The sequence below is a fragment of the Ascidiella aspersa genome, chromosome 9 (assembly GCF_963924565.1).
Source record: "Ascidiella aspersa chromosome 9, kaAscAspe10.2, whole genome shotgun sequence".
NCBI lineage: Eukaryota > Metazoa > Chordata > Ascidiacea > Phlebobranchia > Ascidiidae > Ascidiella > Ascidiella aspersa.
Window position 1 is genome coordinate 4,781,187 of NC_139455.1, and position 25,832 is coordinate 4,807,018.

The 25,832-nt window shown below is 36.7% G+C and overlaps 2 protein-coding genes across 2 annotated transcripts; one reads left to right on the plus strand and one right to left on the minus strand.

Moving 5' to 3' along the window:
• Positions 1 to 1,206: 1,206 nt before the first annotated feature.
• On the plus strand, positions 1,207 to 17,035 carry LOC146131994 (uncharacterized). The gene is made up of 16 exons (XM_083397172.1): positions 1,207 to 1,536; positions 3,887 to 4,082; positions 4,420 to 4,521; positions 5,187 to 5,383; positions 5,771 to 5,820; positions 6,433 to 6,579; positions 7,160 to 7,236; positions 7,721 to 7,780; positions 8,166 to 8,291; positions 9,192 to 9,254; positions 9,748 to 9,810; positions 10,826 to 10,990; positions 12,012 to 12,174; positions 12,991 to 13,083; positions 13,935 to 14,086; positions 14,701 to 17,035. Exons 1-16 carry the CDS (start codon positions 1,361 to 1,363, stop codon positions 14,818 to 14,820), a joined length of 1,950 nt encoding a protein of 649 aa, XP_083253298.1. The 5' UTR covers positions 1,207 to 1,360; the 3' UTR covers positions 14,821 to 17,035.
• Positions 17,036 to 17,437: 402 nt separating this feature from the next.
• Positions 17,438 to 24,127, minus strand: LOC146131995 (uncharacterized). Its single transcript, XM_083397173.1, has 7 exons — positions 24,067 to 24,127; positions 22,677 to 22,842; positions 21,497 to 21,594; positions 20,734 to 20,862; positions 19,808 to 19,982; positions 18,282 to 18,591; positions 17,438 to 17,647 (listed from the first exon to the last, which is right to left on the minus strand). The coding sequence occupies exons 1-7, from the start codon at positions 24,125 to 24,127 to the stop codon at positions 17,438 to 17,440; spliced, it is 1,149 nt and encodes a 382-aa protein (XP_083253299.1).
• Between the last annotated feature and the right edge of the window lie 1,705 nt (positions 24,128 to 25,832).

A 25,832-nucleotide genomic window follows, 5' to 3' on the forward strand; every position in this document is an offset into this window, starting at 1 on the left:
AGGAGATTTCAAACTTTGCCTTTTTTGTAGACAAAAATAAGTTGCTCTTTACTGCTACCTTGCGATTTGAAAAGAAGTCGCACAGGTTACCTAGGTTGGTACGTTGAATCTCTATTCGCCTTTTTATAGGAAATTACCAGGAATATTACGCAATTGCTTTTCTGTATATCTCTATATCAGGGGTCGGGAACTTATGGCTCTTTGGTGACGCCATATGGCTCTTTTGATAAAAGAATCTTGCTTGCAGATAAATCTAAGCTATCATTTCTTAGCATGATCTGAATAAAACTGCAAGCGGCCACGACCGCTTTCCTAACTTTATATTTCCTTTTTTATTACACATAACAAATTTTTGGCGCTTCGCGCGAATCTCTTTATATTCAAAAGACTTTATTCTTTCCACGAAATCTGTAATCAAAGTTGTGCAAACTTAGCTAATTCATTTTTGGTGCATATTATGTTCTGTCCTTTAAATGAGAACAAAATAAACGACCCTGCTCAATTTACTACAACTAGAAGTTAAAAAGTGTTATACGGCTCTCGTGGAAATACAACCAAGAATATTTGAGTTTTATGGCTCCCTTAGCTAAAAGGGTTCCCGACCCTGCTCTATATCAAACCTATCGTTTTAAAAGAAGCAATTTTGAAAAAAACGCCTACTATCTCAGCTTTTATAATTGTATTGTATTATGTACCATTTTCATTATAGCCATGATCATCTGTAGTTTTCGAGCAAGCTCGTGCGGAAATATGAAGCTGAAAGTCAATCTAAACGTGCGAAGCGTAGAAAAACCTTTATAGGCCTAAGTTTAATAGGCATAAATTCAATTGAAGGCATAGACCTACGTGAGGCAACGGATACATAAAATCAGTGGGTAAAGTTAGCCGGAACGGTCCGGAAAGGCGTTGTAGTAAAATAATTGCTGTCGGAACAGCGTTCTAGTAAAATATATTTTTAGGTATATCGTAAGATAATCATAGGCAAATATTAAAATTATATTAGAATTACCTTCGCCGAATTTTGCTCTAATCCTTTGAATTAGACACCTGGAACAATTTAGTTGTAAATGTCTGGTGGTAAGTAAATAGTAAATACGTCATTAAAAAATCCCCTACTTAAAGCCTAGTCGTAACCATTCTATGATAATAGGGGATTACCCGAAATATACCGAAAGGGGAACTTGCAAGAAATAAGGCATCGAATCCACCCAAAGGGTATTTTGCAAGTGTGGGAATTAGGGATGTTGTAATGAAATTGTAAATCATATTGTTCGGAAACAACTTAACGAAGTGTCTTATTTCTAATTCGTAATACTATATGACGATTCTCTAACAGAAACGACGAGTAAGTTCATTTAAAATGGCCGCCCCTTCATCTGACGAAGAAAACTTCTTAAGCAGGATTGTGTACGGCGAATTCACAGAAAAACGAGTGTTGGCTAATGGTTCACATTGCGACGTTTATTCTGCAAAACATCCCAGTTTCGGAAGATGCTGTCTTCGCGTTTTTTCGAAGGTCTTCATAGCAAGAGACAGGTACTGACTGAAGGCCTTTTTTGCAGCATTTGCAATGGTTTTCTTAGGGAATTTGTGCTGTTTTAATGCAAAAATAATGTATTTGTTAATTTAAATTATATACTTGTTATATTTATAATTAAAGTAAGTTTGTGGATATAGCAGAATAGTTGCTCCAAAGATCGGCGCTCGTCTAGAATCCTACCACAACGAACATTATTTTGGTTAGGGTGCCGGTTAGCGTTTGGGTTTGGGTGAGTCCAGTAATAGTGTTAAACAATATTACTTGACCTACCCACACCCAAACACTAACCGACACCCTAACCCACATATTATGCATTGCTTAATAATCATTTCAACGTTGTGGTAGGATTCTAGACCAGCGCCCAAAGATCTAATTGAATAATGAACATTTTTGCTAATCATTTTACAGTAGGCCTACTTGTAATCCAGTGATTTTTAACTGGTCTTCCGTGGAACACTAGTTTTCCATAAGAGATTGTTACATGCTACTGATATTATTTTGACTAATGTTCCATAAATAATACTAGTCAAAAATCACTTTTGTACTACAAAAGCCATTACCTGTATGTTTGAAGTAACAAGCTTTCTTATAAGTCTCAACAGAGCACTAATGTAAATTCTTAGTGCCAAAAATACCTCGACCAAGACCTTGCCTTCAATAGATGTCGGAGTAGGACTTGATTGCCACACTAATACATCTCCAGGTTTATTGTTGACTTGCAGAGTATGCACAGCCGTTATTCCAAGATTGTCTATTTCGTTGATGTGTCGAAATTCACTCAAGGGAGGGGTAGCAAAATGGTTGAATGCCGTCCTCTTCACAATGGTCTCGAACAAGCCGTTTCGTAGTCTAATCTGTTGAGTAGTTATAGCACGAGCCTTGATGTAGGAATCGATTAAAGGACACAATTCCCTGTTTTCAGTTAGACGATCGTAAGCAACTTGCTCTCTTGATGTTCCTGCGCTGAATGGAACAGGAATCCTCCAAGAAGGCCTTGGAGCTGGTGGACAATACAGTTCGTAAGAATCTTCGGACTCCGGAGAACGTTCGCAGCTGTTCCTTCCGTAAGTGCCTCTTCTTTCTGATGAATATCCTCTTCTTGGTGGTGATGTGGATCTGGAAATTCGTCTGATTAACGGTGGCGTTCTTGGCCCTCGAGATTGCTTTCTCAATTGTCTTTTCACTGTATATTTAGGAACTGCTGAAGTAGATGGTTGATCCCTATCAAGATCTACGAAAGGTTTACGTATCTTCTTGACTGGAGAATCTCTGCTTGAATCAGAGCTTGCAGAACTGATTGGCGAGAACTCTGGTAGTCGGCGTGAAAAGCCTATTCTATCCGCTTGCTGCGGCTGGGGCGAATAACCCCTATCTGCAGTCAAAAAAACACTTGAATTTGTTGTCTGAGTATTGGGCATTCTGTATTGATTCAGTACACTATTTATAGACGAAAATCAGTTAGGAATCAGTTAGGAAATTTCTATGAACAAAAAGGATTTACGTCATTAATTCTTACAATACTTAACAAAATATCATGTGCCAAAAGGGTCGAACCTTCTTCACACTTATTTCTTACGAGAAACATTCAATTTTTATGTCAAAACACGAAACGGATTCTGACTTCAGTCAAATGACAACAATATATATCACACAACCGGGGAAGACTAATCTCTGTTTACACCGCGGCGCGGGACGGCGTTTTGAAAATATATGCTATTTTTATAAAACGGATATATACGTAGATCAGAAACTGCTCTGACGCATAAAACTTGTGTCAAAATGGTTTAGCTGCAGATTTGCTGCAATGATAATACAAACATTGAAAGGCGATCATACCATTGTTTTCTAAAAGTAATTTTCCATGACGAAACATTGAAAGGCGATTATACAAAAATTCTCTGTGGTAAACAACAATATTTCGAAGTGTTGCTACATGTTCAACAATGATTTGCTTTTTTAATGTTGTGTAATAAAAGACTCAATAAGTTTAATAATAAGACTGCAATAGTGTTGGTCTGTTAATGCAAAGAAAAAATACCGCCTGAATATCAATTTTGTGCCCACCATGACAGGCTCAGATATAGCAATAAGAAAAACTGAATGTAAATAAATTGATTTTGTTTTATTTATTTTATTGCATGGTTATACATTTTATTTGGTGTTTCTTAAAGTATTTCAATGCATTCTGTGGCTCAAAAAATGTTGAAAAACACTGTTGTAATCAAATGTAAAAAAATACATACTATACTGCCCTGTCTATAAGGCCATTATCATCACGATCATCACATGGTCGTTAAACACTGTGAACAACCATTACATTTTTGCAATGCATTTTATTGTTTTAAGAATAAAGCCAAAGCTGGAAACGGAAGTAAATAATTTGGCGCGATTCGAGCATCCCAAACTGGTAAAGATTCATGCATTTGTTATGGAAAGTCAACATTTGTGCCAAGTCTTGGAGTTCGTCCACTACGGGGCACTAGCTGATGCCCTGCGCAGGATTACTATTCCAACGCCATTAAAGATACGGATTGCTTATGAGGTAATTGATTGTTTGTTTATTTTTTAATTCCTCTTTTTACTTTTTTTAATGATTACTTAAATCACTACAAAGAGTATGGTTAGCCTCCGCATTTGCTTTTGCAAGGTTAAGATAACCATCTTGCCTGGCTCCCAATTTTTCGTTTGATGTATACTTTATAACACTAAAATATAATGTTATAAAATTAATTTTTAAATATCTAAGGTGTTAGTTTATTAGATTGCTTTACCTGCGGAGAAATTGTATTTTATTTGGTTTATATAATTTGAGTGAAGTTTTCTAAAAATATGTAATTTGATTTTAAAAGGAGTTTTATCTAAAGATTGTTTATTTACAGATAACAGAAGTGATGTCTTTTTTGCATTCCCAAAATCCACCGATTGTTCACAGAAAACTGAAAACTAGCAACATTCTTCTGGATGAGAACTTCCATGTCAAGGTAATTTGTGCCATTATACTGCTTTTTGCTGGACATTTGCTTGATGTCGTCTTCATGTTAATTGGCTTGATCAAAATAACCATAGATAACTATAGTACAGATGCCAGATATACAATAAAATAGTTAACAAGAAACTATGTTTTCGCTCCTTACAAACAAACAAATTTGACTTGTGCAGAGTAGCTATTTGAAAAACACAAAATATATATATTTCCATAATTGGTTTCAGTTTCTGTTGGGTGTTTCACCCGTTATCTTAGGCTCTGTGACTTTTGAGCCATGGTTGCAAATATACACTTGTTTATAACTGTTACTCCCAGGCATAATATCAAATAAAAAATGATACACTTGTTTCTTTCAGATTTAGGCATATATGCTTCTTATGCAAAAAATATTTCTCCCTGTGTTTCAATGGCCTATTCATACACTTGTTTATAACAATTTTAGACATATTTGCTTTTCATACAAAAATCAATATACTCCCTATGTTTAATGACCTATTCATACAATTCTATCAGGTTTGAGCATATTATGTTTTCATGCAGAAAAAACAATCTACTCCCTATGTTTCAATGACCTATCGGCACACTTGTTCCTATATGATTTTAAAAGCAAATTTTCTGACATCCTAATATTTAGTGGTTTAACAAGTTTCTTCTTCCCAGCTGTCTGACCTTGTAATGCCCGACGAAGAGCTATGGACGAGACAGGCCTCCCACCAGAAAGACATCACAGATCGCAGGAAGCAGGCTACCGGAGACATGTCGATGTTTAATCAGCCTGGTTGGATGATCGCACATATTCCACCCGAAAACATAAGGAACATCAATCGCAAGCCGATGCCGCCATTTGATGTTTTCTCGTATGTTACTATAGTTATAATTTTTTTATGTATGCAATAATATTTTAATGTTTTACTTAAATATGTAAAAAAATATTTTTTATGTTTTTTTAGGATGATAACCTTAATCAGCACTTAAAACTAGAATTTTGTAATCCAAACAATATATGACCAAATAAAATAAAGGCATCTTTTGAATTCACTTACAAAGTGCAGGCTCATATAGATGTCAAATTACAATTCCTACCATGTTCACAACTTTTTCAAAATTTAAATGCCATTTATACTGACCAAACAGTCATCAACAATTAAATACATAGGTGTAAAACTATGCATAGAACACTTATCGAAAAACTTGCATAAAAGTAGGTAATAAACTGTCAATTCATTTATTTTTGTTTTTTTCAGGTATGGAGTGTTGCTGTGGGAAATGATGGCAGACAAACATCCCTATGGGAGTGAGTATTAATTATTGTCAATGAGATTATAATTACCCCAATAAACTGTAACCTGGGGCCATACCCCTTAGGGTGGGAAACATGAAGCAGTTTTTTGAATCCTACTAACATAATTTTTTTTAAATAATAAAGATTTCAACTCTATTTTTGTGGTTTTAATATGTCTTCAAAGACCTGTCGGAATCCCGTGTTACATTTTTTCTTTTTTTTAATTGTTATTTTTTCTAAAAATGAACCTGGGGTGTAGGGCACCATTATTTGAGGGCCCATGGAATTTGGCCGCTAATCAAGAGGTTTACAACCACTGCTGTAAACTGTCTATGCCTCGCCAGACACCTGTCCCCTTGTCAGTATTCGTTGGCCACTTTGTTATTTCCTCTACGAAACTAAAACCAAACATTTGACACACAACCTTTTTGGTATGCTATTATTACCTTGTTAAATATGCAAAACACTCTCTCATTTTCCTAATATGAGGTCTGAAAACAATTAAAAATTACCCCCCATAAAAAATTACCAAAAAGCAAAAAATTACTTTACTGTAAATATTTCTTTATCATTTCTTTTTTCAACTAAATTTTGTCGCTGATCAATTGTCCTCTCTCCATACAGCGTTGAAAACAGACGTGGTGTTCCAGTATCTGAGCGACGGCGTACTCTTGAGCGAAGACGGTCTTAAACCAAACAGCCCGAGATTTCTCTGCGACATCATGTTGCACACTTTTACCCTGGAACCAGAAGATAGGCAGACCTTTCAAGGTAGGCAAACTTTCAGTTAAGTAAATATGTTTAGTGCTTGTTAAAAAACCATTATAGGTTTGCTATTTACTTATGTCAATATGCATAAGGCAATTGTGAGCTGCAGAGCTCTTTCAGATGGACAGGCTGTTTGACTGACATTTAAATGACCCTTTGAAAATATACTAGCTGCATCCTTTTAGACAATTGATTATGTTTTATGTAATTAAGTATTATTATTTTGAGGCAATTCAGCTAGAATGATGGAATATTATGGAATAGCGTTGTGTTTGGTTTGTTCTTTTTGTTAATTATTTTGACACAAACCTTGGCCCTAAAATAAATTTATTAATTTTTAACTTTCAGGATTTCAAGGTAGAAATTGGTATTGAAAGTTGGCCCGATGTAAAAATAATTGACAATGTTAGCCGCGATGTGAATATGGTTAAGTCACACTTAAACGTAAGCCAGGTCAAATAAAGTTAACTTGTCTAAGCCTTACACTGCACCTATACTGACATAAAACCTAATAAAACTGTACTTTACTGGTTGTTAATCATTTCTTAATGTAGGCTATTAAATTTTGAAAATTTTTTGATAGTAATTCGAAGTCAAATTGCACCACATGTGAATGAAGCAGCAGCCGTCGAAGCAGAACCATTGTGCAGACATAACTATGTACGTTTAATAAACCTTACTTCTTACTTTAAAGGTTTATATAGTGCATGTGTAGATTTATTATATGTCGATATTAAATGGGATTTAAGCATAACAAACTATGTTTTTTTTTTCAAGCAATTGTAACAAAACAAATGCTCGTAATATTCAATACAATTGATTTCGTGGTACATATAATTTGTTTTTTTAATTACCTAAAGTCCGTTTCTTTTAAGTATATACCTAAAAAAAGAAATTATTCAACAATGTTTAGCACCTATGACAAAAAATGTTTGAGGTATGAAAAAAAAAAGATTTCGAGTTATCAAAAAACAATATTTTGAGGTATCAAACCTATTGGATTGAGTCAACGTGGCCCTTTTTTGTTTGTTTTGTCATCTGACGTTGCCTGTATAAAACAAACCAAGACAAGGCAGACATTTTAAAAGCTAGAATTTTTTAACTGATGGTTATAAAGCATGATGAGCATTTTGAGTTTTTCTAGGATGAATATTTTCGACGCAAGCGAGCCGAAAGAGAAGCTACAAGGACGTTCGGCGGCGTGGTAAGTTTAATACACACGTTAACCGTTTTGATCAAGCGAGGCTGATAGCGAAGCGTCTTGTAACTGCAAACTGTGGTTTTGTGCAGGATGCGAAAAAAGGCAACAAAACCATACGAAAAAAACTGTCACGAGAAGTTATTTTTGTCCAGTAGATCTTTTTTTATCAGAAAACATCATCAAAATGTTAGAAAAATCACTTTTCTCCAAAGCAACGGAAACCCAGTACGATATTAAGTATATTTAAAATGCAATCTTTGTTTAAACGTCAAACCTTGTTTAGCATTATTTTTCGAAAATATAGATTATTATTTAACTTTCTCTGATAAGCACTCATGAATATACTTACTTCAGTTTATCATAAAGTAACATTTCGTTTTTACCCCAGGTACCGGTACAAGCCGAACCAACCCCTGCCCCCTACATTGCCCCAAATCCCCATGGAATCCCCATCGGCCCCAGGCGACCGCAGATCGCATCAAGGACCCCCACCGTCCTGGTCAATCCGGATCCGGTAAGTCAAAAACGGAACTACTAAAAGGTTTTTTTATATTTACCTTAGTTCAGTGATTTTCAAACTGTGTTATGCGAAATAGTTTGCACATTCTATTTACAAATAGGTATGTGGGTAGGTATGTCCGATAATATCGGATCGTAACCGATATCTAATGCATAGTGGTATTGTCGGTACTTGTCCGATACTAGGGTGGTATCGGTGCCAATCCAATACCAAATTAATACAGGAATTTCAACCGTGATTTGCAATCGGATATATCGATTTCTACTTCAAAAATAATAGTAGAAAATCGTATTTGTAAGGGTCAATGATTTCCACTATTACATATTCGGTGCTACAGAAAATCGTAGGTCAACAACTGGAGATAACCAAATTTCTTAAAGCTAAGGCAAATTTTGTCCTAATAACCTAAAAAAAGGCCTTTGAAACTTTCAACTTTTACATTTTTTGCTTGTTGTGCGTAGTCATAGCGTAATTTTGTATAGGACCGCATCGTGATATTTTAGTCAAAAATGTCGAGTATCGGTATCCGAATAAAAAGTCAAGTATTGGAAATGCCTACGTGCAGGAAAGCATGCGGATTGTGGAACTTTATTGCTCACTATTGTTTGAAGTAACTGATAATTTACCGCGGTGTTAACCCATTATCTCGGAGTTTAGGAAGCATAAAAAAAAAATTATTAAAAGTACAGCTTTTTGGAAGTGTAACGACAACTTTTTTTATTTTATTGTCGGCCGCAAACAGAGAATTTTTTACAACAACCACCTTAGTTAAATTACTAAAAACAGAATGTTTTAAGGACACATTGAAGATTTAGATTTTGAGCCTTGCCTTACCCGGGGATCATTAAATACCCAGCTCCCTGAGAACTAAAATGTATTTTTTATCATTTAAAGATGCCTGCCACACAGCAGCCGCGTGCTCAACCAACTCCAACCATTCTCGTAAACCCAGAACCCGTAAGTCTTCGTAATTTTTGAATTTCTACGTTGCAAAAAAGAACAACCGAATAACGGTAACCCTTTGTCAATCAAACTTCCGGTCAAGCTTATTTGAGAGTCACAAAAATGTTCCATTCTTATGGCATTTTTTTATAATTTGGCCACCTATACCGTTATTTTTCTTTGATTACCTAAAAAAAAACCTTTTAAAGTGTAATCTAACTCCTTTGGAACAGCAAATGTCTTTACATCCGCTTATATAACGATAGTAAGGTTATTTGATATCAGATCAGACGGCGGTATGTTTTTCCAAAGTATCGGTTATCGGAATAAAATAACGGAAATCCCTAGTTCAATAAATGCAGAGCCGTTATCTTTGACGGCTTCGCTGAAACCGCTTACTAATTAGCTCATGTGTACCCGTGCATATGTGTTGTTATATGCGTGTGGATTATTTTGCAAATTGTTAACATTTGGTGTTATTCTATCATAATTACCAACAACGTTGCAGGTGTCAGGCAGGGGAGACGTCATCGCACAACCGACTCCGACCGTTCTAGTCCATCCCCAGTCGGTAAGTGACCAAAATATGCTGAGCAAGAGGAGTGCTAGATTTTGAGCAACCGGTCACACAAGGACCTGCCGAGAGTCAAACTTGCGCACAGGAATTTAAGATAGTGGGTGCCAAAACCAAATAGAAGCATGTAGCTCGAAAGTTCACCGTGTAAAATCTACGGAAGTAAAACAATATCGTTTAGAAATGTTTACACCACACTTAAAGCAACCTAGCTTTAGCCAGTGATCAAACTTTTTTCATCTTAAAATAGTAATAAAATTTTAATATTCACATTTAGGAATATTAATGTTCCGTCGTAAAAAATTGAAGCATACCAACCTAATGTTCCGTCCTAAAAAACCAAGCATACCATCAAAAGGCCCACGTACTTTAAAGAGATTCGTAAAAAAGGTTGCAGGGGGTCCGCAAGCGCATTGCAAATGTGTTTTTTCATGTTTAATTGGTTTTCGTTTAATTCGTTTGCAACCATGCTTTTCGCTAGCGTTTACAACTGTGAGCTTAGTTTAGCGAAGTTATTACTTAGGGAGTCGTTTCCGGGGCACCCAGGTTTGCCGTTTCCAACAGTGCCACGACATTTTTTAAATTCCTTTGCTTATTGACCATGCCATGTGTTTTGTGTACCATTGGAGTGCAACAAATCTCGGATATTTTCCAAAATAGTGCACAGTTGAAATGTTCTATTTTAAGTTAGTTTATTGATACATTACAGTAAATCACTGCGAAAATGACAGTAAGGGTGCCGTAAACTTTTTATAATTTATGTAGGGTGTCGTAACCCGAAAAGGTTGGCAACCACTGGATATGAAATGTCTCCAAAAGGGGGTCCTAAAGTTTAACAGTGTTTAAAAGGGGGTGTTAGATCAACTTTGAAAATACTTTTAGCAAGAAAATATGCAAGAAACGTAACGGTGAGTCGCAGTTTCGGATTTTATTTTATGAAAAAATTGTAAAATTCTTAGCTCTTTTATGATTTTTTATCGAAAAACTGAACGCCATTTCTCCTGTTGTTTAGATGGCTCCCGGCGACGATGGAGAAAGTAGCAGCGACAGCATGGGCCCCAAAACCTTCTACGAACCCCAGGCGGCCCCAAGCTGCCAAGAGGTCCACGAAGCCCCAGTGGAAAGTCACCCAGAACCCAGCGCGCCCCCTCAGGAACCGATGGATACGGTTGAACAGGTTCGTTAGCTCGCTTGTGCTTTCAAGGCTAAAAGAGTCTGTCGTATTTCCGAAAGTTTGCGAAAGAACGCGAGTACGTGCGAAACTCTGCGAATTTTTTGCGAACAACGGTGACTTATACGTACGTGAAAGCAAAATAATAAAGAAAATGTGTACGCGAAATACCACAAAAAACTTGGCGAAACGAAGACAGATTTGCCACAAAGTCTTTAGATCTTTAAGTGTCTTTAAATGATTTTCGTGCTGAAAATCTTTAAAAACAAAAAATCCAAATGTTTTTTTAAGATTTGTAATCTCTGAATTTTTTTTTGTGTGCAGCCTTAGTTTGTAGTTTAGGAAGTGTGGCGATTAAACATTTTTTAAACTGTTTGTTATTATGTTGACCATGGTGTACATACTCAATAGTATTTTATTTTTATTATTATGCAAAACACGTCTTGTGAGAAGTATTTTTGCATTATTTGCACTAGCATTATAAACTAATTCTTTTAAAACGGAATTAGTTCCAATCCCAATTAATAAGTTACCCTAATTAAGAAAACCAACCTTAATAAGAAATAATAAGTAAAGTATGTTATTGGCAAATACATTGTAAGTCCGCTAAGTATACTTAGTGTAAATATCTCTTAAGTCAAGTTGTTTGTCAAAATTCCTAAATTCCAAAACAGGTTCTTAGAAAATACAGACACTAAAACCCTATTTAAGCGATTGACCAAACTCATACGGTATATTTTGTGTATGAATTCATTCGAATTAAGATATACTGACGATTAATTCGCTGGCGAAATAGATAAACATATCTTTAAATATATTTTCATAGAGTCTGACCTGTATTGCTAGCTTTGCTAGAGTATTCCGCTGTTATTGGTCAGAAATTGAAGTCGACAATTATCTTGCGAGGGTTAAGGTGATTTCCAATATCACATTTTCAGTGCAACATAGTACATTTTTGACGGCGATCTACATATTTTATTACCTTATTTTTCTACGTATTTTATTACTTATTTAATATATTTTCAAGACACCAGCCATCACAAGCGAAAGCTCGATGGAAATAGGCGGGCCTGCGTCCGATGAGCGCACCGACTGCGCTGATCCGTTCTTAGATAACAGCACAGCACCTGTTAGACGTTTCATAAGCGACGGAGGAAGCACTAGTAGATCGCCACCGCCGCACGCAAATGGTTGGTCATTAAAATTGATCACACTTGTTTATAAAGTTTATATCAGTGTTGTAATGACTTAAGTCAATTACTTTACTTAACTTGACTCATTTCGGCAAAATGACTTGACTTGACTTAAGTCATTTCGGCAAAATGACTTGACTTAAGTCTAATGGACAATTGGCTTGGGTTGAAATGAAAAGTTTTAAATAGGTTTTTTGTTTTGTGTGTAAAACTGAGTTTATCAAAAATTTTAAGTTTAGCGTTTTATTTTTTAGACAAAGACGTAACCTAAAGTTATTTTAATTATGACCAGACTGGAACTTGACTTTTTGTTTGTTCAAAAAGACTTGACTTTGACTTATGTTATTTAAAAATGACTTGTTTACAACACTCGTATATATAGGATGTTAAACGGCGTAAGATTAGGATAAGATCCCCCCTCAAAAAAATAGCGGAATTCAATTTTTGTCTCGTGTTATGATAAAAAGGCTGTTACAATTACGAATGTATAACTTGATTTATTCGCATAGTAAACATTCGTCTCTTCTTTAAAACTCATATCTCATTGTAAGAATATCAAAGCCCATACAGGAGTAGGTAGCATTTTGAACGTTTCGAATATCCCTTCATTCATTTTAAACATTATGTCACATTTTTTCCGAAAAATAACCCCACAACGCACTTCAGAACAAACTGCTGTTTCGCTTATACTGGTTAAACATTTAAATTTTAACGGTAAATTGCAATTTTACGAACACGTTTTATTACTATATTTAAACCGCACAAAAAGCGTTTATTGACTGCGTTTTGTGGTAATTTTGACTTTCTTTTTAGTTAATGTCAACGTGAACGTGGGTTTCGATCGTAGCGGTGGAACGTTTGAGCAGCTAGGAAGCCCAAGAAGCCCGGAGCAAATACCTGGTTATCGTACGTATTACTTATCCCGCTTGTAACATTGGACAATTTAACACGTGTTTAATACTTTTTTGGTTCCAAACAGAGGGCGGACCGATGTAATGTTGATTTTTCTTCTGTAGTCAAATGGACAGCATATCAGACATTAGTCCAGTAACGGACAGTAGAACGTCTTATGTTATGTTTTGGGTGTAATTTTAGCTGTTCTATATATGGTGCGGGAATATGTATGCTTTTATTAGCCGAGGGACCAGCTATTTTAGTAATGTTGGGGATGAAATGCCCGGCAGTTATTTAGGGCAGTTTGTACCAATTTTTTTCATTCATCACGGGCCGGATTACCTTAAAACCTGACGATCGCGGGTGGATAACTGTATAAATTGGATATCGCGGGCCATTATTTCACTAAGAAAAGATACAAATGTTTACCAACCAAATCCCATAAGTTGGTTTCGCATCTAGCAAAATAATTTGCCTAATATGGTATTACAAACCGTTTTTTTATGATCATTTGCAAAACCAAACCTGCTGACCGGATCTGGACCGCGTGCCGTACTTTCGCGACCCCTAGTTTAGGGTATGCACCGTGCCGATTTTTGGGCTGTTTAGAAAGGGGCATACTAAATTCTTACGGTCGAGAAAAAATGTTTCAGTCCTAGTATTTTATGTTTTCTGTTTTGTGCAACCGAAAGGTCGATGTAGGCGGGCAATGTTTTCAAAACACACTCTCAAAACCTAATTTGGGGCGCATACGTTTTAGACAACGTATCAGTATTCTGTGTTTCGCCAAAAGTTGGCTTTCCATGACCGGAGAACATTCCCGTATATGTTATTCAAACGTAACATTACCACCTTTCTATCAGGTTCAACTAGGGCTATGGTCCTCAACGATGTGGACGTGGTGGCACGAAACATAGGGGCGCAGTGGAGAGTAATGGCCCGTTTCATGGGATTATCAGACGGAGAGATCGATGCCATCAATCACGATTACGATCGAGAGGGATTGTACGAAAAGGTAACGCTTCGAAACAGCCTCGTTCAATATTCTTTTAACGAGAGCTTTCTAAACTGGGGTTTGCGATTCTGAAATAGGTATGTCGGATAATATCGAATCGGAACCAATGGCAAGTGTTAGTGTCAATACTGATGGATACAACCCTAATATTCTGGGGATAAGGTGGACGTTTTAAAGTTAAGGGAAAATGTGCCCAGAAAGCAAGTTTACATCAGGTAAAGTAAGGTTGGATATGCAGCTCACGAAAAAAAATTGGGGTTTAGAAAAGTCAAAGCCAAAAATGCCGAGTTAATCGACATCATCTTGATAAAGACGTTTCGATACGATCTTGCATCAGTTGGATTCATTTACAAAACATATACACCTATATGCATATTTCTTTTTGAGTCGAAAAAATCTGCTGATGTCTGTATGGCTAAATTATTCAACCTTCGATTAGAAAACTACTACTTGATTACATTGCTATACTTTAATATATTAGGGATGTATCCATGCGCGTAGCGTGGCCGTTTTAAAAGGGGGGTGTCACATGACCAGCAACCCAAATCACCAAGGGGGACTCGGGGTATTTACCAAGTTTTAAAACCTTAAACAAACTTTCCTCATTTTTCCAGGCCTACCAGGCAGTGAAGTGGTGGGAAAAGCGTCATGGAAGTCAGGTGGCCATCGGCGAATTAGTCGACATTCTCGTACAAATACGCGAGCACCGTATCGCGGTACAGATAAGCCCCTAATAATAAGCTGTATATTATAACGCCCCGCGTGCATTTATATAAGCTGTCGATCATTCAGTTTTCGGTTTCCGTGCTTTCTAAAGAGGAATCAATTTTCTTGACACCGACAGAAGTTCTTACAAGTAGCCTGTTTCGGGTATTTGTTCCCTTTTTTAGATTGTTTCATGCGTGTTGCCGTGTTACGGCGTGTGGTGGTTTATGTTGTTTTTGTTTGCTTGTTTTTAGTTCCTTCAAGTAATATTTTTACTGAGAATTTTTTCGTAATGAGTCAACCCGGTTGGCCGTCGACTCCCAATCACAAACGCGAACAAGTCACCACTTAAAAATTCAGACGCAACGGTTTGAATTTTTAGCCATCCACCAAGAGCAGATATGCTAAGCTTAACCTGAAATGGTATTTAACATACAGGTTTCGCTTTTAAATGAAAGTGTTCTAAACGACTGTTGATTCCCAGTCAAATCATTTACAAATACCCAAAGTTCAAAAGAAACAATTTAACAAAAAACCTTAGCACAAGCAAAGTCACAAGTGATCACGATACTGGAAAACTACCCGCAACTTTAAACTATTTAAAGTTCTACCCTATTATATATTTATTCCCAACAAAATGTTTAATGTAAGCTAACTATCTATCTTACCGCAATCCATCACGATACAAATCATACCTTAATTCGCCCATCACGGCTAAAATAATCACTCAGCTGGGTTTAAAATCAACATCGATACAAACCACTATGACGGACTAATACCAGTATCGCCAAGAGTTTGCCATTGATCCTATATCAGCTGTAGCCTGTTTGTTTTCCACCCGCTGTTACAAAAATAATCTTTACTGTATGTTTGAAAGGGTTTCTATACTTTGTTCCGGGTTGTAATAAGATTCATTGTATTATTTTTTGCCGCTAATTTACCCTTTGGTAAGTACAGCAGGGCTACGGAATCGGTTAAAATTAACCCGAGTACGATTCCAGCCAAAAAATGAGTCGGAATCCGGCTAGATATGCGATTTCGTCCAATCCCGAGTCCGCTCCGACTCCATAGCCAGCATTTCGCCATTTACATAACTAAAATAAGGTTGATATGCAGCAATCTACTCGTAAGGGTGTCATGCAATTCATCCATTCATCATAAATGGTTAAAAAATAATCCACCGTTTGCTAACACTTTGGCAATTTACAGTTTACATCCCAGCTTCGAATTTGGTAATACGCTTGCGCACGTCGGACTTGTGTAGTTTTACGTAGTCTTATTTCGAGTCCGACTCTGCACCCCTCCTATACGTGTTTACTTTCTTCACTTTGAATAAGTCTTTTTCCGTTCGGCTTAAAACAGAATCGTATAACTCGCTAAATGCGCTTAGCAACTCGAGGTTTAACCTTTGAGGTCGCCAGTTTGTCTATCCTGTAATTTATCATTTTTAGTGTGCTTCCCCCCCTGTAAATACCCAATGTGTGTAGCATGAACGTAAGAAAACACAGTTCCATCCGCTCTTTCATATTTTATATTGACTTGTATGAACATTGTTCGCTTAATTATAAACGTTTTTTCTTCTGTTTAGCCACCTACTGTAAGTCATTGACCAGCCATAATTATACATCGGCTTTTGAAAGGATATTTTTATTCTTGCGTTGTCCCGTTGATAAACCACCTTTAAACCATTTCATAAGAAAGAATACTTTTTAATAGGCAACTGTACATTCGCCAGTCGTGCGAATTGTTTCGTTCTTTATCGCAATAATAGTCGTATAAAGCCTATTTGCCGGTCTCAGCAATTGGCTTGTCGTTCTGCGTGATTTTGTAATCAAAAACCAACTTTTGTTTTGTTTTAGTTGCTATAATAATTGTTCATTTTTATGTGAAAAGAGTTGTTGAATCATTTTACATATTTGTAAAACATAAATTTGCGAAACTCGCTTTTTTGTGCTTAGCAAAGAAGTTTCTAAATTCCTGTGAAAAGTAACAAAACAAACATTTCTTTGAAACAAAAATAGGAAATAGTTTTACATTTGAATGTGACATAACTGACAAAAAGTAATATCAACATTGCAGATATTGAATATTACAATATAATATGTACGTTGCAATGCTTGAAATACTGATTCATAATTATTAGGAGACTCGAAAAGTCTATTTCGGCAAACTGGTACAACTTCATTTACTTTCTTCACAACATGGTTTTTACAACTCAAACAAAGAATACTTTTAATGTAATATATTTGACAGGGGAATGCCACTTGGAATATCTAAATGTTTGTGAATTGACTTGCATATTAAAAAGCCACAAAACCTTGTATTTCAAAATGACTTTAAATGTCGTTTTATTTGCAGCTTTAGTTATATGTTTTGAAAATGTGGTATAAAACGAATTGAACAACTATTTCTTGATGTGCTAACCATGGAATTCATACTGGTATGTTATATTCAAAACATGTCAGGTGATGCAAGTTTAGATCTTTGAAAACCCATCAATTTGTCTAAAAAGTTCTGCATAACTTTAAAAAAGTGTGGCAACCGTGTCTAATATCCTGGACAACAATACAACATATGTGCAAAATGTACAACTATAGTTTGTGAACGTAGCAAACGAAGAGAAATTTTACGTTAAGTAACACTCGGTCAGTTTCCGATCAGAGCGTCGTTAATTTTGTTGTTATTGTTTAAACCGCCATTGTCGACAGCGACATCCACCGACGAAGCGTAGACCGACTCCTTGCCGTCCATAGACAGCTTACCGTTCCGCTGGAGGTCGCAAGTGCTCAAGTTTTCAATGATCATACTGGTTTTGCGATTTTCTGGGGTTATTTTGCGGCGCAGGCGACCGCCGGGCTGATTTGGAAAACAAAATTTGTTTTTTAATATTTCATATCTTTAAAGTTTTAAAGTGTGCTAGTCTTTTTTCGGAATTTCACATTTAACAACTTTTATTATTTGCTTATAAATACTTTTAATAAATAGGTCTGTTCTAACAAAATATTACATTTTTGCGTTTAAAGGTCGGTCAAAAAATTTCAGTCGAAATATCTTAATAAAAAGAAAGACAAAGATAATATATATAACGCTCTGTTGACCAGCACTCCTTTATTGTTAGTAAATTACCAAAATACGACATATAAGGCAATGTATTTAAAAAATTGTCTAAAATATTGTTTTTCGAATGTCAACACATTTGTTTTCTAACTAAAATAGAAAATCGTATACCTAAATGATTTTTACAAAACTGTGGGCAACCGTTAGTTTTAGCACTAAAACAAGAAATTGGCCCTGATGACAGCCTTCCCTATAAGTAGGCTCACCATCAGCAAACCTTTCAAAGGTGTACGACTGTACGTTTATTCAGACCAGGTGCGCTCACCTAACTGAAAAACCATAGTGGTCGTGATAGTCCTCCCTAGGTATCATCAGCAAATTGAAACTAAATTATTATGTTTTATTCACACCCGTTCTCGAACTGAAAACCCACCTCTTGGTTGCCTTCTTTCCACATTCGTCTGCGGCGAATCGCCATCAGACAGCAGCGGTGCAGGCACGAGGTCATGCAAGTCTTAAAGCACTGCACCGCCAGCAGGCTGTACACTAGGTAAGCGCTAAAGATGGCGAAGGTTAGAGTTAGTACGATGTAGAGCGGCGTTAAATCGAGCAGGACTCCGTTGACCACTGTTGCCACGCTGCTGCCAGTCGTACTACTACTACTACTGCTGGTGCTGGTTGGTGTAGTGGTCACGGTGGTTGGTGTGGTCATGGTTGCGACTGGCGGTGTAGTCGTGCTGCTGCTGCTGCTTGCTGTATCTGGTGGTTCGGGAGGTAAAAGAGCGGGAAAGTTAGGTCGCTCGCCTTCTTCAAAGTCGCCCGGAGGAGCGGGAGAACTTGGAGGAGGAGTGGGAGAAAGAGTGGGAGCTGCTCCCTGCGCCGGCTGCTCTGCGTTTTATATTCCACAGCGTAAGCGCCGTGAAAGGAATTTGAAAAAGTGCGAAACCTATGTTTTGCCAGGTCGGAATAAACGGCCTTGTGAAGCTTCCCATTAAAGTAAAACATTAAAAACTATAAATTTTGAACTTAACTATTCTCTTGATCTTAATATGACTTTTAGCTTGGGATATCCGATAATTCCGCTTTTATTACGATACCGATAAACGATACATTGGGCGAATAGTACAACCGTCCGATCCGTTACCAAATATCGTTTTTATTATGTAAAATATTGCCAAAACTACATAAAATGAAGAAAATAAATTCGGGAAAGTTTCAATTTTCAAAGTTTAGAAAACTTTCGTTTGATTGCAAACCTTTGCTGCAAAGCAAACGTCGGAAGAGTACTATCGCGTTATAGCTTCAAAAAAGTATTCATCAAATGCGAATAGTATTCAAAATACCAATTAATATAATTAATATAATAAATAGAAAAAATTCACAAAACTATTTGGAACAAAAATTTTACTTCTGCATTATTTTTACGTAATTTGACTTTTGGAAATCAATTATTCCGCGATTATGTTTTTAGTTACTCATTCTGCATTGGCTTCATTTATATTTGAAGTGCTGCAACTATTTCTATAGTCAGTGAAATGTTTAAGAATTTTTTTAATCCCTTTATCTATATATTTCCCAGAAAACATTTTCCCTGTCAACCTCCAAGCATGTTAGTGTGCAAAGTGCGGATTTTTGCGCTTTAACAAAAATGAGGAAATTCAGCTGTGAATTGCCTGGATACTACACGTAGTACATCAATATTTAAAACTGAACTTTAAAAGTACGTAGAAATGAAAAGATTTGCGAAATATCTTGCCAAGTATTAACTAAGTAAAGTTAAAGATTTCGCAATAAAAAACTTTAAGTTACGCTTAGTATAAGGTATTTGATCTTATCGTCATAGGTTGCAAAACATAAACCTGTCGTGGTATTATTAACCCACAACCGCCGGTATTTGCTTAAAAATTAAATAAAAAATATCCCTACCCATATCAAATCTAGCAAACAAACAGTCAAAACTAACTAGTGGTAGTTGTCGGTCCGCTTGTGGTCGTAGTCACGTTGCAAAAGGTCGGTGATCCAGTGTCCTCATCCGTCCCGTCTCCACAAGAGTCGTAGCCGTCGCACTGCAGCTCCTTGTAGATGCACCGACCGTTGCCACACATCAGCTCATTAGCCGGCTCCACGCACGGGTCTGTAAACAAGAGAGTGCTGAAAAGTTACAAACTTGTTTTGTCCAGGCGTCTATTGTAGTCAGGCCGTTGTTAAATAAACAGCGGGTCAAGGTTAAGCAGTGTTGTTAGCGAGTCAATTCGAGGACACATTTTAATCGGTCAAAGTCATTTGCCACCCAAGGACAAGCCATTACCATGACAAGTCAATTCCAAAACAAGGACCGTGGCAAAATACACAAAGCCAATAAGTCAGGTCGACCCGAAGTCCAAGGTCATGACAGTCAAATTTAAATCAAGTCATCGAAAAACATGAAGATCAGGTTGTTTTCAAAGCGAAAAAATATTCTTTACAGGTTATGTGAAATTACAAGGATTTTGGTGAATCTACTTTTACGCGGATAAAAAAATTATTTTACCAAAAAGTGACCTCACTATTTTACTGGGATTGTATAAAGAATTTATAAACAGATCCAAGTTAATTGGACAAATGATTCGACTTGATACATGTTTTGCGTAACGTTGTGGTAAAATCGATATGTTTTGTACAAGTAAAAAAGTCAAAAATTGCTGAGAATCAAACCAGTTCACCAAATTCACTAGTTTTACAATTATTTATGTACAATGTTTTAACTACGGACAAATGACCTTAAAATGTGACACGCCTTCAGCACCTGACAACTTAATCGACTAAGACTTTTTTAGCGTAATAAGTCAAAATCAAGATAAAAGTTTGGACTCAAAATAAAAATATTTTTTTGCTTAAAATCCAACCTCGATCGTTGGTGTAGCTGACATAATACCCGGTGAAATTGGCGGTCGGAGGATCAGTCAAGCGAGTGACTTGCAACTTGAGTGTCATCCAAAAACTGGTGCTGCTGTACTCCACTCCAGGGGGATCACCTGGTAAAAGATCAAAAAATGTATCATGTAACTCATTTTGTCAAAAAAAATCCCTATCCGACTTTATCGAAAGATTTAGCTTCATATACGTACATGTGTAAACAAATGAAAAACAACAAGTCGTACAGCTGAAATTATAGTTTAAAATCATTTGGGACGAACGAGCGTTGTGTGCATTTTGTTTGCCAATGTTGTAAACGTGTAAGTCCCAATCAAGTCATTTGCAAAAAATAACAATCCAAGTCCCAGTCCAAGTCACCAGTTGTCCAAGTCAAGTTATTTTAGAGCAAGTCAACTTCAATTCAAGTTATTGACATAAAATTAAAACGTTAAACTTTTAACATCAACTAAAAATAAACAAAAACGGAATATACAGCATGCATATTGTATTACGTGCAGAAATAAAATGTCCTAATTTAATTTTAAAAATTGATATAACACAAGTTAATTGACAAAATGACTGTCCGAGTCCGTTCAAAAGATTTAAGTCAAGTCAATTCATACAAAAAAGAGTGACTAAAATGCACTTAAGTCAAGTCATTTACAACACTGTCGTTCACACAAGCTTGCACAATAAGAAATGATTGCAAAGTCGTTTGACGGTTACTTTTGGTCACACCAATGTTTCCTATACCTGGACAAACTGTAGCAATGAGTGGCGACGCGTCATTTTTTCCGTCGTAGATCTTAAGGTAGGACAACGAACAATCTGCCGGAGTAAGAGCGAAGAACCTGGAAAATCATTCGTAAAAAAACATTGATTTTTGAGCGCTGGACGGGGCCAAGCCTTTTGCTACTGTTTTGTAGTTCTTAAATGAGTGATGAAACCGTGTCGCATTCTATACAATGTTCAAATATTTCCCTTTGTTTCGCTAAAAATCTTATCGGCCACTTACATGGGTAACAATTTTTAAATGTTTGAATTAAAGTAAAATGATTCACACCTTCAAGAATTGAGTCTAAGGAATCATGTTTCCAAGTTGTTTAAGTCAAGTCATGCCATGCTGCTTGTTTTATAAACACCAACGTAAGCAAGGCTGTGGAGTAAGTTGAAACAACACGAATCTGACTCCTGGCTTAGACCTTGAAGTAATTTACATATGCCGTCTAGTCTTTAGTCCGTTTCCAACTCTACAGCCTTTATTTCACCTGTGTTTACGCAACTTAAATAAGGTAGATATACAGAAATCCACTCATAGAGGTGTCATATAACTCATCGACCCATATTACGTGGTTGGAAAATATTCCTCCATATGCTATAACACCTTCACAATTTACAGTTGGCGACCATATCGATTTCGAAATTGCTACTGTGCATGTACCTGCGGATTCGAGTAGTCTTACTGGAGTTCCGATACTCATCTTGTACGTGTTTTGTAAAGGAAAAACAGACTCCATCGTGTCACGAGTCCGACTCCGCATGCCGAACGTAACGTACTATAGTCTATCGGCTATCGCTAAAGTGTTTTATCACCGAGTGGTAGGTTATGGCAGTGGTCTCGACCACATGTGGGGTCGCCTAAACCTTTTATTGGGTCGCCATCACTCACCAATAGAAGTTTTAGTCATTCCATTGCGCTAGCGGTATAGACAAGCGCAATATGTGCGACAAAAATGTTAAAACTAATAAAACAGAATGTTGACTTGTGTATAATTATTTTAAGCAAAATCAATGGCTTGTGTTATTTAGTTCAAGCATTATACACTTATCTAAAAACAAACTGGGGTCGCATGTAAACGCTGATTTTAGTTCAATTAAATTGTGTTCAGGTAATAAAAAGGTTGGAGACCACTAGGCCAGGGTATATACGCACAGCAGGACAAATCTGATCTTCTGACGAAACTTGAGCGCCTGCATCGTATAGAAGCACGTGATGTTGTTCGAGATGGGGGGTAGAGTTTCGATCGGCTGGTGCGAGACTACAACACCCCCGGAGATTTTGGTAGACACTCCGCATTTCCCTCCGGTTATCAGGTCGTCTAAGCGAAGTAAAACAAAAAATAGAGTTTAAACAAGATAAATACTACAGTCGAAACAAATATTTTGTGACTAAAATAGGGAAATGTATTTTTTGCTTTTATCCGAACTATTTTACGTCCTTTGCATTTTCGTACAAAACCATTTAAAGCAGTGGTAAAGTGGCCCGGGGTTGTTTGATAGGCCACAGCAAATAGTTAAGCATCTTATCTTTGTTCATTACATAACAGCAAAACAACACTTTTCTTTGGGGGATCCCACGGGTCTGAAATTTGTAGATTCCCAGTGTTGTATAAAGTCAATTTAAATTGACTCAAGTCATTTGTAAAATCACTCAAGTCCAAGCAAGTCCCAGTCCAATGCATCAGATGCCCAAGTCAAGTCATTTTGAGAGTCAGTCAACTTCAAGTTATGTCACAGCCAAAAAGAATTGAACGTTCATCTTTTAAATTTGGCAAACTCGTTCGATTATGAGCAATACCTCAACTAAAAATAACAAAAACGCAATATACAGCTAGCAAATTGCTTTACGTGCAAAATTGGGATAAATAACCCAATTTTATTGAAATTGTTTTAATGAAAACACTTAATTTAAACCCAAGTTATTTGACAATTTTGTCAAAAGACTTAAGTCGGGCCAAGTCATTTGAAAACAGTGACGTGCACTTAAGTTAAGTCACTAAAACACTGTAGATGCTTAATATACCTTTTGTTCGTTGATTAATTCAGCCCATTTGTTAGATAAGTCAGTTGGTTTAGTTAAGTGGTTGCGTCTCATCAAGCTTTACATGGAAACGCTTAGAATGTCAAGCTTTAGCGTATTAGAGCTAGAACCCCGTTCCTACGAGGTTTTACGCTAACCTGACTTGAAGCAACATACAGTACTTTAATTCCGAATTAGCGTGTATAGGCCTGAAATAAACAAATTACTTGGAAGTTAGTTTATGCTCATTCCCTAACAACCCAAAACGGGATTCAGAATATCAAATAAAGACAGGAAGGTTACGATCCAGCCGACTTGCATTGGTATTCGCGAACGATTAAAAGAAAAACATTATAAAAAATAATGTCATTTCTGTTGCATTAAGTAGCGTATACTGATACATACATTACCATGCTGTAAATTATGGTATTGAAAATGGCGATATATTTTTGTTTTTAGTACAGAGTTCTATTTTTAACACATCCTATTTTATCACCCCAAGCGTTTATGCTCAATAACTTACCTATCTGAATGCAAAATCCTCCTCCCAAACACAGCATAACAACAAGCAGAATGTTCTTCATACCGGTGGTAGGCGAAAGGAGGCTCGCTTCAAATATGGTGTTCGGTAAATTTGGTCAAAAAACGAATGTTCTTTTTGCTAATGTTGTTTCAGTACAACTTAATACCGATTTACAGCAATCGTATTTTTGTTCTTAAAATAACTGCTATACTTGTAACAGTAGCTTTTTATATAGGTATGAATATTGGTAAGCAAAATGAAAAAAACAAGACAACTTAGAACCTCATTCAAAGCCTTACAAGTATATGTTTTATACGGCTGTAAAGTTCTAACTCAACATTTTAACAAAGTATAGTTAAATTTTGTCCTGTTTGCGCATTGCTATGCGAAAGGTAATTTTAGTCGTACATTTTTTACTTTCAACATTGTTGCGTAATTTACAGTTTTCCAAATATTGCGACAAATTTTGTGAAACTCTCTTACAGCTACCGTTGGCAAAACAACAGTCTTCCTTTTTAACATAATAAAAATCGTTCTCCGTTTTGAAGTCTATACTATTAGTTTTTTCTGTGTTCGACAAAAAAAGTTATCTAAGGTAAATACCGACACTGAAAAATCCTTCCCAATAATTCTCTGCTATAGTAAACGGCTTTACATAAAACTCAACACACGGGCCGCTCTATCAAATATGCAGCATAAAGGCGCTGGCAAATTTCTTCGACAGACAACTCAAACGTGTGATTTTTCCGCTCGGACACAAAACGTGTTGCGACTTCTTTCGCCATTCAAAAGTCGAATCGCGTCGGGCGGCAAAAATCACAATCTCGCGGCGCCCTTGTCGCGTCACAATGGTCGCGGTGACGTCGGTTGCCAGGAAATCAGGGCCCAGCACCCTCCCGAAAGTTTGTTGCGTTTGGGCTCTAGTTTAAGGCTCCAAGTATCGAGCTCGGAAATGTTGTTTTACGCGCGAGAAAGATGGAGAAGCTTTGGGATTCAATTTTGCGCTCTGGACGTTTTTTAATGTTTGCCAGGAAATCCAGGTGTTTGCTCGGCGCACCGCTATCGGCCAAATCGAAAGTCCCAATGCGCCCGACGGCCACCGCATCATGATTTTATTCGAATTAAAGGGGAGGGATGTGGGGAATGGAAAGTAATCGTTTTCTAATCCCTCTCTTTGGCGTGCGCCCACATTACTATTCGTGCTGCGTATTTTTGTACATTACGCCATCGAATTTACATCCATTTCCGCCCACGCTTTAATCCGAAAGCTTTAAATACTTTAGAGTTTTACTTGTAATTGTTTGACTGTGCTTGTTTTTAAAGTACGAGATTTTTTTAGCTTGATTTTAGGAAAATGGCAATTTTAACTTATTACAAGTAAAATCTTGAAAAATTGGTTTGTACGTAAATGAAAACAATGTTTCATTTCGAGAAGTAAATAATATTCTTAGAATTAACCGTTTTACAAATCAATAGTGGGCAAACTGCGACTCGGGGGCTATAAAGTATAAAAAATACAAAACAACTCGTTTCGGTAAAGTATCTTTGAGATTTGACAACCATTGGCAAAAATGCGTTTTATCTTATTAGAAATTTTAGATCCGCATACCACAATATCACATTTGTCAGTTATACAAACGATTCCACGAGTAGCTTACCGCATCACGATTTTCTTCGAATTAAAGGGGAGGGGTGTGGGGAATGGAAAGTGATCGTTTTCTAATCCGTCTCTTTGGCGTGCGCCCACATAACTATTCGTGCTGCGT

Bases quoted from the DNA above. Each gene is read 5' to 3' on its own strand.
- LOC146131995 (XM_083397173.1), bottom strand. From the start codon at position 24,127: ATGAAGAACATTCTGCTTGTTGTTATGCTGTGTTTGGGAGGAGGATTT. The intron at 20,863-21,496 runs GTATAGGAAACA...ATCTTTTACCAG, and splicing joins CATTGCTACAGTTTGTCCAG to GTGATCCCCCTGGAGTGGAG. The intron at 19,983-20,733 runs GTTGGATTTTAA...TCTTGTTTACAG, and splicing joins CAGCTACACCAACGATCGAG to ACCCGTGCGTGGAGCCGGCT.
- LOC146131994 (XM_083397172.1), top strand. From the start codon at position 1,361: ATGGCCGCCCCTTCATCTGACGAAGAAAACTTCTTAAGCAGGATTGTG. The intron at 6,580-7,159 runs GTAGGCAAACTT...ATTTTTTGATAG, and splicing joins AGATAGGCAGACCTTTCAAG to TAATTCGAAGTCAAATTGCA. The intron at 12,175-12,990 runs GTTGGTCATTAA...CTTTCTTTTTAG, and splicing joins GCCACCGCCGCACGCAAATG to TTAATGTCAACGTGAACGTG.